This window comes from Gallus gallus, chromosome 3 (assembly GCF_016699485.2).
Source record: "Gallus gallus isolate bGalGal1 chromosome 3, bGalGal1.mat.broiler.GRCg7b, whole genome shotgun sequence".
Classification (NCBI taxonomy): Eukaryota; Metazoa; Chordata; class Aves; order Galliformes; family Phasianidae; genus Gallus; species Gallus gallus.
Genome location: NC_052534.1, coordinates 35,248,074 through 35,260,078, shown reverse-complemented (window position 1 = coordinate 35,260,078; position 12,005 = coordinate 35,248,074). Strand labels below are relative to the sequence as shown.

Here is a 12,005-nt window from a genome sequence, read left to right as displayed (position 1 = left end):
TCCTATCCAGCTAATAATCCATTATTAAAAAAGATACTCTCAGCCCATCACTTCTTTGATATCTTAGTTTGACAGGGTAACACTAAGTGGAAACCTGCCCTTACCACCCCATTTCTAAGTTGACTGCTATCACGAATAATATATTTGTTGGAACAGCATCACTGTAATGCATGTTTGCCTCATTTGGTAATTTATGATTTTTCCTACTGTATTTTATTGCACAAGCCCTAACTCACCACCTTTCAGATTCATTTTGAAAAGATAAGAATCATCTGATACATTTGCTATCAGATAATTCGTAAGTGTACACATCTACACATCAATTTGGCTGCAGAACTAATCCATATAATTACTCTTTTACTTGATCAGTTGCACCAAATAGAAAATAAGTATATAGTTTTATGGATATTCCCAAGTTACGGATGTGTTTGAATAGATACAATTTTGTAAGTTTTAAGATTATACAATGACATCCTTTCCTGAAATGGAAGTGCTATGAATGTGTTGGATGTGTTCCCCAGTCCAGTGTGCCACCACTGTCAGAAAACTAATATCTTGGCAGGACAATCCTCACAAGAAACTGTTTGTTTGTTTTTGTTTTTTAAACTACCCAAACAAATAGGTTTGCTACAGAGAAGGGCTGCAGCTCTATACAATTCACAAACAACAAAAACAGATTGTTAAAGTCCCATCTTTTTTTAGTCTAGAACATACCTGGCATGCTGATGGATGACTGTGATTGAGGTCCCACTGGGAAGATACTATGTCAACAGACTTTTCAGCCATATTAAGCAAATTCATCCAGCCTTGGAAAAGAGACAAGTGGGATGGTGCACTGTCTGAATAGTTGATCCCTTCAGGAATATTTTCCACAAGAGCAACCCTGAGAATAGATAAGGAAAAAATAACCACTTAACATGAGCACTTTTCTTTAATAAAAAGTCTCTAGTCCTAAAAAAAAAAAATAAAAAATGCCAGGTTTGGGCTTGTGGTTCAACACCAACTCCCAGAAGCTCTCAGCAGTCAGTTATCTCACAACTCATTCTGAAGTTGCCAACTGCCATGCTTTGCACTTCCCAAAACAATAAAACAAGGAGATGACCTAATGCTAAGGCAGTAAAGCAATTTAAGCTTTTGAAGACCTGAAACATCTGCTTAAACACATAAAAGCTTAATTCTTGTAACAAGATGGAACTAGTCCATAAGGAGAAGATGAGAAGCATAAAACAATCTCTTAATTCTTTGCAATTCTTCATCCTTGCACTTAATGTCTCTCTTTTCTCTAAGCAATGTGGCAATGTGCATACTCCCTGACATTCTCTTACTTCTGCTTTACAGCTGATGTTGTTATTAAAAAAAAAAGTGTCTTCATATGCATTTTCCCTTTCCAGTTGCTCTAAGCTGCCTAGTTGTGCTGTTTGTTTCTTTTTTCTTTGTTTGTTTTACCTACATAAGGCTTTGACTGGGATCCTGTGGATAAGGAAAGGAGGATGATTATGCTTAAAAAAAAAAAAAATTCCTGTTCTTTTTGAAAGGCTCCTCACTGTCAATATTATTCAAAATGCTTGCAAATTACATACATTCTCATGCATCCAAGAAGCTAAACAAACTTTTTAGTAAACTGACAGTTTTAAATACGCCTCTTTATTTCAAGGAAATTTTGTTTCATTCAGCATGCTTGACTTTCTTAAATTACAGCAGGTAAAGATCTTCACTCAATAGAGGAACATTAAAAATAATTACAAGTGAGAGGAGCGTCTTTAGGTAAACAGATGAAATTATCAACTTATACGAGTTGCACTTTTGTAAGTGCCTCTTTTAATGTGACTCAAACAAATTAGATTTAGGAAAGCTGTAACAGTGGCTCCGTTTCATTGCAATGACATATAGCAAGTATTTCCAAGACTGTTTTCATACTACTTATTATCATAATTATCAACTTTGGCAATATAAAGAAGATCTTTAAAGTTTCATTTTGTTAGTAAATAATCAATATAAATACCTAGTATAAATGAAAATTGGAGACCTTCTGTCTGTGAAAAAAGAGAATAGTTCTGTATCTTCTATTACTGAAGTTCATCCCACAGTGTTACATGGGAAATTTTACAGCTATTTCAGAAAATCTAACATGTACTCTTTGATACTAGGGGGCAGGATGGGTGAAGTATTGTGAGAATGTGGTAAATATCATATGCGTATTCTTCCTGCGTGGCAAAAACAAACCAACACCAAACGAACTAAAAAGCAGGCACAGCTCTTCCTTTCATTAGCTTCAAATGTTCTCTTATTCCCTAAAACAACTCAAACAAAAAACATATTGCTGAACTACAATTACTGATGAGACACTCCACAACGTAATTGAACATACTACTTTACTGATGATGAACATTAAACTTAACAGCATTACAGTAACATAATTGTAACATCAACAAGTTAATGGTAAGAGGTTAAAAATACAACTTGTTTTTTAATGTCTTCAAGTATACTTTATTCTAAAACATTCTAACTACCCTGTTTATAAACTTTGAGAAGAACTAGTCCTCTAAAAATAAAGTACCCTTTTGCGCCTATTAGCAATGCTATACTTTAAAAAATAAACTATTTTAGCCCAACACCCAAGGTTTATACATACATTTCTGCTGCACCTGATATTCTTACAGAACTTATTAAAACTTTATATGAATCCTTTAGAAATCTAGTTTGCTTCTTTTGGAGTAGTTAACGTTGCTAAGAGCCCCAATAAAATTAAAAGCTTTCAGAGTCCCAGAGCTCTTTTGATACAACAAAGATACTCATCTAGTATCTAAAGAGAGAGAAAACAAGGCACAGAAGGTAAAGCAATTTCTACAAGGGCATAATAAGGAAAAACCAACAGCAACAATCAAGTAGCAGAGATGCTAAATTAATCCATGTCATTTAGGGTCTCTTCCATCGTCCACCCAATCACACATGAACACAAGAAAAAGTTACTTTAAATATTCTCTGAAGACATTTTACAAATCAACTGATTATTCCAAAAATAATCTATCATATTTTGTTCTGAATTAGCAATAATTTAAAGGTGCACATCATTTCCTAATAAAAGATCTGACCAAAATTTCTCAGTATTGCCTGACATTCACAGTGGTTTATGTAAACAAATAGACGAGCCCACAAAATATCTACTGGGATCAAATATGTCCAGATCACTCTCAGTGACTTGCAGAGGTGTTTCCTACAGACTGTACTGAACTGCTTCCCAACTGCAAAGCATTCAATTCTCCCCATCTTTGTCAAGCTGTAATTTGACAAAAAGGTAACACTATTAGAGAATCACAGAAACATTGAGATAATCCGGGGATCATCAAGTATATCCCTCAAAGCTGGGTTAACTACAGCAGGTTGTCCACTCAGTTTTGAATAGCTTAAGTATCTCTGAGATCAAGAAACTTATTGTTTTTGAGATTAGGGCTTTGATTCAGCCAAACACATAAATGCTTATTTCTGCCATATTGACTTCACCTCATTAGGTGTGAAGCAGAGGAAAACACTACAGTGTAATGCATACAGATTCTATACCCAGATTCCACAAGCAGTTGGTAGCAATTCCATAGAATGTGATATAAACACTGCTGTGGATGTCGGCCTCTACTGTACTTACACATTTGAGTACTGATACAATGAAAATAAGAAAAAAAGTTGAGCTTTTTCTCACATTGCACGGGTTAAAACCATTTACCTATTCATAGGAAGCAGTATGGCAAATTTGCTAGGCTGAAGGAAATTTCTTCAACGGGCCTTTGTCTGATGCAAGGTGCTTGCTTCTTGGTAAATAGCTCACCTTGACTTTTGGACTGGACTTGCTGTTTAGAAAGAGATCAGCTTCCAGTTTTTCAGTCTGCAATTCAACACACTGCAGCACTAGGACTAGCTGAGGGACTTGACCTGTGCAGCTCTTGCCATTCAGTTCAGAATCTGTTCATATATTTCCTAATCTTTTGTTTAAGCAAGTTAAAAGTACTTCACATTCTTTGGCAGACAGAAGATATTTAATCTATCTGGGGCAATAGTTAAAAAGTGTTGTCCTCAGAGTTCAGATACTTCCTTTTAATAATGAACTGATTATGCAAAACAAAACAAAAAAGCCAACAATCCAACCTGTAACCAAATAACCCCACCCACCACAATACATCCCCCTGCCCATTCAAAAAACTCAACACCAAGCTCAGAATTTAAAAAAAAAAAAGAAGAAAAAGAAAAAAGAAACAATTGAACAAAAGCGTAAACAAGCAAACCATCAACCCAGTTTGTAAAGTAAGTGATTTTTGTCTTCATAATCTTCCGTCCTCCTTAGGCACAGCAGGAAAGTTCCAGTGCTTAGTCAAGAAGGGTTGCGTTTAACTTGCATCATAAAAATTTGAGTTCACAAGCCCAAGTTCCACCAATACAATCTAAACTTAGTTCTGTTTTGCTCCAATATGACCCACAAAGTGCTTATTTGAATGTATAACAAAAATTTCCAGGAGAGAAGGTCATTTGCAGACCTCAAGGAACATCAGACAATGACGACACAATTTAGTCTGCAGAAGTAGCATATTGTCAAAGCAAAACAGAACAAATGTAACATGGTGATTAAAATAGACTTCACATATGCGCTGAAACGTCATTAGCAGATAACCTTACACCTGTTAGATATCTTTCTTCTCCCTGATTTCCTGGTGCTTTATTTCACCTGATTAATGCCAACATAACCTAGCCCCTTCAGTAAAATAGCTGAATGTTCTCAAACCTACCTCAAGCAAACTGAGAAACCTGAAAGTAATGTATATGATTTCTGTAATGTCACAGAGGGAGAGAAGGGTCAGAGATGAGATTCAGGCTTGTCTAAGTGAACAGAAATGTGGTAAGCAGTATAGTAGTATTTAATGGCTACAAAGGAACAGAACATGACCTCTATAATAAGACACTTCTGAGCTCAGCTACATGACTCACATTTAGAAATTAAAATTGAATTCTGTCCCATGCTGAGGATTCTCCATTTTCTCTGACAATCCATAGGTCAGAAAACAAGATTCATTTCTGATCTCATACCTTATTTTCTTCTCCTTGAAAGGAAACTGTTTAGGATCTGAGTTAAAGTAGAAAGAGTGCTAGCACAGTGAAAATAGGCAGAAGCTACATGTTTGCTGCTTCAATAAACTTACATTAACAAATATTTATAGCTTTGCTTAAAATGAGCTGAAGTTAGTCTCTATCCAGAGTCATACACAAGAGAACATCCAGGTCTAATGTACCTGAGTGACATCTGAATTTATACATTAAAGGGAAGAAATTTAAAAACACACTCAACCATTTGTATGAGATAATAAAGAAATGAAAGATAAAGCATGTTGTTGTCCAAAGGCTGCTATAATTGAAACAGGAGAAGAATAAAATAAACAAAATAAAGAAGGAAAGGAGCATGAGTCGTGCCCTTAAACCAAGGTCCTAGGTAAACATTCCCACATGTAACCCCTATTGCTTTCTTAATCCAGAAGCTCCAGAACCAACAAACCCTGCCCTGGAGGACCACAACTCCTCACAGAATTCCAGTTCCCCCTTGGTTATACCTCCACGGTGTTAATATCCATTCAAAACCCGCTATCTTTCTGACAGCAGTCATTTCAGTCACCTCAGCTGAGGTTTTCAGTACATCACCTTCATGCCTTCTACTCCCTCCTACACTGTATCAATCCTGTCACAGTTCTTCCTCATATCTACTCGCTGTAACATTGGCCAAGACCATCTTTCTTCTTTTTAGCTCAACAGAAGAACAACTGCAGTTCTTATTTCTGGAAGGGAATAAGAAATATCCTAGAAAAAGTATAACTACTATTTCAAAATCCCACAGAACAAACTCTCTCAGAGAAAAAGCGTTCTGAACAATAAATAAAACCAAAGGAGGCATTGGCACAGTTTACCAATACATTGGGTGTTCTATTACAGTTAGTGGTAAGGACTTGGAAGGGCTGCTTAAGAGGATTCTTTGATTTAGATCTGCACTAAACACGGACAGGCTCAGATTTCTTGTGTTAAAGATTCCGCAAACATACAGCATAGATAAAGAGCTTTACCTGAACATTTCTGAGTATTCAGGAGAGCAGACTCGTGTGATGCTTAAATTAAAAAGCTGCTATAAGTGCTCCCCTAATGAATACATATTTTTTAAATTATTATGTGCAATCAGTGATAAAATACTGCAACGGGCATATTAACACTTCTCACTTTAAGAAATCAAACTGTTCTGGAATTCTAGGGATACATAACACCAGTCTTTGTTTTGAAGGAATATTCTTCATCTCCTGACTGTCTTCATATTCAGAATCTGGCTGGAAATCACTCTGGAAGATAACAGTAACCATATACAAGATATGAATGTAAAAAGGAGAAAAATGAGGACATAGTACATTTAGCTAGATGTTCTAATCATATTTCCTAAATTTTCTTTCCCTGCATATATGAACTACAACTAAGAGGGGCATAGGGCAATGGTTTACCAGTTGATAGCATGCATCTGAACAGGACCGCCTGACTACCACATTCCAGCAGATAAGAAAAAAGAGCCATAGCTACAGGTTAAAGCAGCAAAGCAACGTTTCTCCCAGCTGCCTCAAGCCAAGGAGGCATAGACCACACTCCTGGGCTTCTGCACTTCCTCACATATAGTCAAGTCAGCAGCTCCCCAGTCATGCTTGAGTCAGTGTGGATGCCACAAAGGCATTTTGACACAACAAAGGGCTACAACATTTTAAAGCACAAATGCAAGATACAGAGGTTATTTGCTAAGTAAACACATAGCCAGAGACTGCTAAGCTGTCCTGCATCTATTGCAAAAGGTTTGACAGACCTTCTCACCCGTGGCCTAAGTTCTGTGATTATAGTCTGTGACTGGACTCAGAACACACAGCTCTCTCTTCAGCCAAATGAGTTGCCTGGTTCTGTTTAACATGCAGCTGCAGGAGGCAGCTGTGGCACAAGAGTGGGAATAAAGAGCCCTGCCAGCTTCAAGTGTTCACTGACCTCCATCCTAAGGAGCTTCAGCTAATGCCTAAAACTAGTAGCAGCCGTCTAGCTTCCCCCTTCCAAGCATATGCCTTCTCTGCACTTAGTCCCCTTCCAATTTTTGCTATTGGTCTGCAGAAGGAATTAACGCAGGCTGTTACCACTTGTATTTTCACATCTCACCTCTAAGCCTTTTTATACTTTTCATAAGCAACCAGGAGACCATTTCATTACTGCTATTCCCACACAGTTGCTTTTGTGCTCACTCACCACAACGTGTACAATGCCAAATATAGTATTTAGACAAGTGCACCGCATCCATCATCTTAAGGCCCAGATTCTTAGTCAGTGGTTACCTCAGTGAAACAACATTGATTTTCAAAAGCTGAAGATTAGACTCGACTCTCTGGGACTAGAAAAAATAACTATAAACATTCCAGGAATCTCTCTTCTCTTTGGACAGTCCTATGGATCATTATGCAAGAAAAAGATGATTGCCTCTCTCCCATACCACTATCATAAGAACAAATGTACCTCCCCACCCCCGCCCCCCCCAAAAAAAAATCCTTTTTCAACTCCCCTTAGGTAACAAGCGACACAAAATTTAACACATCACAGATGTTACTGTCCAAAGAAAGACCTGTTATACATGAACACAAATGATCCAAGGTTCAAAAATGTGAACAACTTCTAATTAAATGTATTTTAGGTGATATTTCAGGTGTCCTATTAAATTATTTATCTTCAGTGGAAATCATGCAAGAACTGATGAGCATCGGATCATCAATATCTCAATCCAGCCTGTGTCAGCAGCTCTTGAAGACCCTCTGTATTGCCTCAGAAGTAATCAGAATTGAAACGTACTACAAATTAAAAACTAACCTTATGGTTCAGAACCCAGAAAAATACATTTACTATTCAACATAACACAAAAACGTGCTTGAATTGACTGGTAACACCAGTAAAGATATAAAAAAGATGGCATTTGAACCAAATTAGCACAGCATTCATCTGACTCTTTCCACATACTGATGGGACGTTCCAAAATTAATAACCGATATGAAGGGCATCATACTCTATATTACCTAGTCATGTATTTCTTTGTTTATTGTCATAATTTTGGTTTGTACCCTATTTCAATTGAATAATTCCTACTGATAAGATACAATTTTTCAAGACTCAAGTGATTTTTACTTCACTGAACAATTGCTGGTTTGAAATACTCAAAAATTGTTCTCAAATGCAACAGTGACACTTTTGACAAAGAAAGCAACATTATCTCTAGAGACTAATCATCATTCATTTCAGTAGAGACTGTAGCTGAATTTCACATATGAGAAAGCACATCAATAGATAGGTCAAATGTTCTGTTCATGGCTTTCTTCATGCCATGAACATACTTACCATACGTACAGTTTACATGGCAATACAGCAAGCTACAGCCAATGCGTAGGGACTTAAGTAAAAGTTCCTATCTGAAATGGATAAGGCTTCCTGGGAGATCAAGCATCCACACCCCTGCTGCTTCAGGCATTTTTTTTTCATATACTTTTATTCCTAAATTATTCAGATGAAGAAAAGATATTGAGAACAGGAAGGGTTTTTACCTCCACTTTTCAAATCGGTATATCACTATCTTGCTTCTCTCATAGGCAGAAATTGTCTCACATTATATCCTTTACTGATCTATCCTTAATCTTCAGTAGCCCACCTTCCACCCTGGAATTTCTCTCCCCTATGATATTTCCAAGGACGGCAATCATTTTCCCTCTTAGCTTTCACTTTCCATGGCCAATTGCCTTCAGTGCCTTTTTATTAAATATGTTTCTGATTCATAGAAGCTCCTTACTTTTGCTTGCAACACTTCAGCATGAGTTCAACCTTACTGGACACTGATGGCAACACTTATACATAGTAATCCAGGTTAAAATGTATCCATACCTTTCAAATTGACATTAATAATTCCTTTGCACTTCTAGATTGAAATTCTAAGCAATTCTGTCTTCTCGTATTACAGTTTCCCTATGGAATTGCTCACATCAACCATTGTAACAATGGAAAACTCAAGTTAAATTATATTTGGACTACTGCCTAGAATTGACTACAATCCAACTCTTGATCAAAATGGCATGTATATCCCCATGAGAAATCAAAAGATATTTAAGATCCATTATAACCTCACAAATTTGAAAGACTTCTCCCATTTTCAGTCAGAGGAAAGGGTATGTTTGTATCACCTACATATATTTTCTGCTTCCAGATCATATATCTTCTGGTTCAAAGTCAATTCTAATGATGTCCACAGGGAAATGTATCTTTAGGAGGCTCTATAATCAGTTGGTGGTTAGTTCACATATCTAGTTAGAAATCTGACTAAAACAGAACTCTGTCATTCCCTGCTTCTGCATGACTGCTAGATTACCTAAAGTTCAATGAGTGAAACAAAGAAAAAAGAAGCTAAGAATAAACAGACCAATTAAATGCCAGAAAAAAAAAGGTGAAAGTATAGGAAGTCTGTGAAGAGCAATTTTGAGGAGTTAAACCTATCACTGATAAGAAATTGTAAAATTATATCATGATGTGGATCTGTAGAAAAAAAAAATCTACTGAAAGACCCAGAATTAACCTCTAACAAAAATGCTAAAAATTGCCAAAACAAATTATCACCTATGCCATACTGAATTCTATGGAAGGCAGACACCCCTACAAGAAGTGAGCAGAAAGAACTCTCATAAGCGTAAGGAAGAGCATTACAGGAAATAAGGAGCTCTGATCTGGACATCAGCAGACAAAACAGCAAACACTATCACCAAATAATTCAGGCTTAGAGGGACCCACAGAGGTCACAGTCCAACCTCTTTCTCGATATCGTTCTACCTTCAGCTTGCCTAGAGGCTTGTCTGGTGAAGCATCAAATATTGCCAAGGACGGAGATTCCAAAGCCCTTTCTGGGTACCTCTTTTGATATTTGACCTCTCCCACTGTGAAAAAATACAACTTCTGGACTTGACTGGAGTTTCCTATGCTGCAACTTGTATCCGTTGCATCTCATTCCATTACTGGGCACCCTCATGAAGAGCCCAGCACTCTTGTCCTTATAATCAACTATATGACAGTCATAGAAAACACTAAGATCTCTCTTTGTCTGCCATTCTCCATCTTAAACTGTTCTCTCATCCTCTCCTTGTGCCTAGCACACTTGACGCTCTAACCACTATAGTGACTTGCTGGATTTCCTCCAGCATGTCAGCATTTTTCTGAACTCCAGACTGGACATAGTACTTCAAGTGAGACCTCAGGAGTGCTTAGCAGATGGGAAGAATTGTTCCTCTTGTGCTGCTGCCTGTACTTTTGCTGATGAAAACCTGCCTCTGACATTTAGCTTGTTGGCTTACCAAGACTCTCAGATCCTTTCTGTAAATTGCCTTCAAGGCAGTTTTACAGGGTTATTTCAAACTGGGTGCAGGACGCTCATTTTCCCACTTCTCCAGTCTGTCAGACTCCCTCACAGGACTTGTCGAGAATGACTCTGTCCTACTGCACAGCCCATTAACAAACATATTAAACATTCTGGCTCCAGTATTGATAAACCCTGCAGGATGTCACTACTAATGAGCTGCCAGTTGAATTTGTACAGACAATCATAACCCTCTGAAGGTAAAAGCACAGCTCATATTCTACCTACTTTCCACTCTTGATGAATGACAATGGCATTAACCAGAGCTTCAGCTGAGTAAAACTGATGAAACAGCTTATTACTAAGCCATGAATACAAAATGTGTCATGTCTTCATAAAAGTGAAATAAGCATTTTCTGATGATTTGAATGTGGTCCAACAACTTCTCAAGATTATTTTAACATTTATAAAAGTAAAATTTGCAAAATGCAATCCACAAGAAGATTTGCAGGTAGAACACAGTATCTCTAAATGGATGACAAAAACTCAGAGCCATTTCCTTAAATCACTACTACACTCTTTAAATGCAATAGGAAAACTAATTTAAATGAAAAAAAAAAGAAATTATTAACTTAGAAATAAAGAATCTATAATAAGATCTACTGATACTTTTCACTGATTTAAAATGAACAACAATCCAAGAAAATTCAACAGTCTATGCTAATGAGAAAATAAAACATTCCACTCTATTATCAAGGCTCCCTCAGTTCTTCATTTACAGCATTCATTCTTGTTTTCTATCTGCAAATGAATGATTTTGCACTTTGGAATATTAAGCTTTATAAGATTTCTAGAACTCCAAAACCATAAGGATCATCTCTTTCTACCCTCCAATATTCCTTGACCCCTTCGCAGAATTACCAGGTTCTTTTCAATACTGACAATGGTTCTCAAACTCTTTTTTGAGCAAAGTACATTAGTTAAAATATTAAATAGTGTTGAGGATCATGGACTACTGAAAAACACTTGTGGAACCTTTCCTGTTCATTACTTTGCAGTATCCACTGTTGACTTTCCTCATGATAGTTTCACATCCAGGAAACGATTTGCTTAGAGTGATACAGAATAGACTCTCTGCATCACCTGGTTAAAATAGTCAGGTACATCATCACAGGCAACATTTTAATCTGAGAAAATCTTTTACAGAATCAAGGGGTATTTTTATCCCTCTTTCCGACATCTGTGTGCTAAGGAATTATATAACATTGAAGTCAAAATTACAGGATCTAATGACTTTACTTTCTTTTTAAATAGAGGATGTGTTGACCTACAAACACTACTCAGCAAAGCATAAAACTCCAAGTAACCTATCCCAAAGAGACCAGGTCCTCATCACAACAGATGAAAAGAATTTTACTTGACTTAATCATGCATTATAATGAGTAAATTAAAAAAAAAATGCAATGCAGATGTAAAAACTTCCTTACTACAGTGAATTAGAGATATGGAAATGGTTAATTAAACAATTACAGAGAAATACCTGTAAAACATGAAAGGTGGATGCATAAAACCAGAAGTAAAGCTTATT

General features: G+C 36.7%; 1 protein-coding gene across 9 annotated transcripts in view; it reads right to left on the bottom strand.

Annotated features, from left to right (window-relative positions):
• Positions 1–12,005, bottom strand: part of PLD5 (phospholipase D family member 5) — a 330,317-nt gene that overhangs the window by 108,296 nt on the left and 210,016 nt on the right. For all 9 annotated transcript variants that reach the window (XR_006938652.1, XR_006938653.1, XR_006938654.1 and 6 more), the window contains one exon: positions 715–883. Coding sequence is in view for 5 of the 9 variants with exons in the window: in XM_040697105.2 (XP_040553039.1) it covers positions 715–883 (169 nt within the window). In the remaining 4 variants the exon portion in view is untranslated. The remainder of the gene's footprint in view (positions 1–714; positions 884–12,005) is intronic.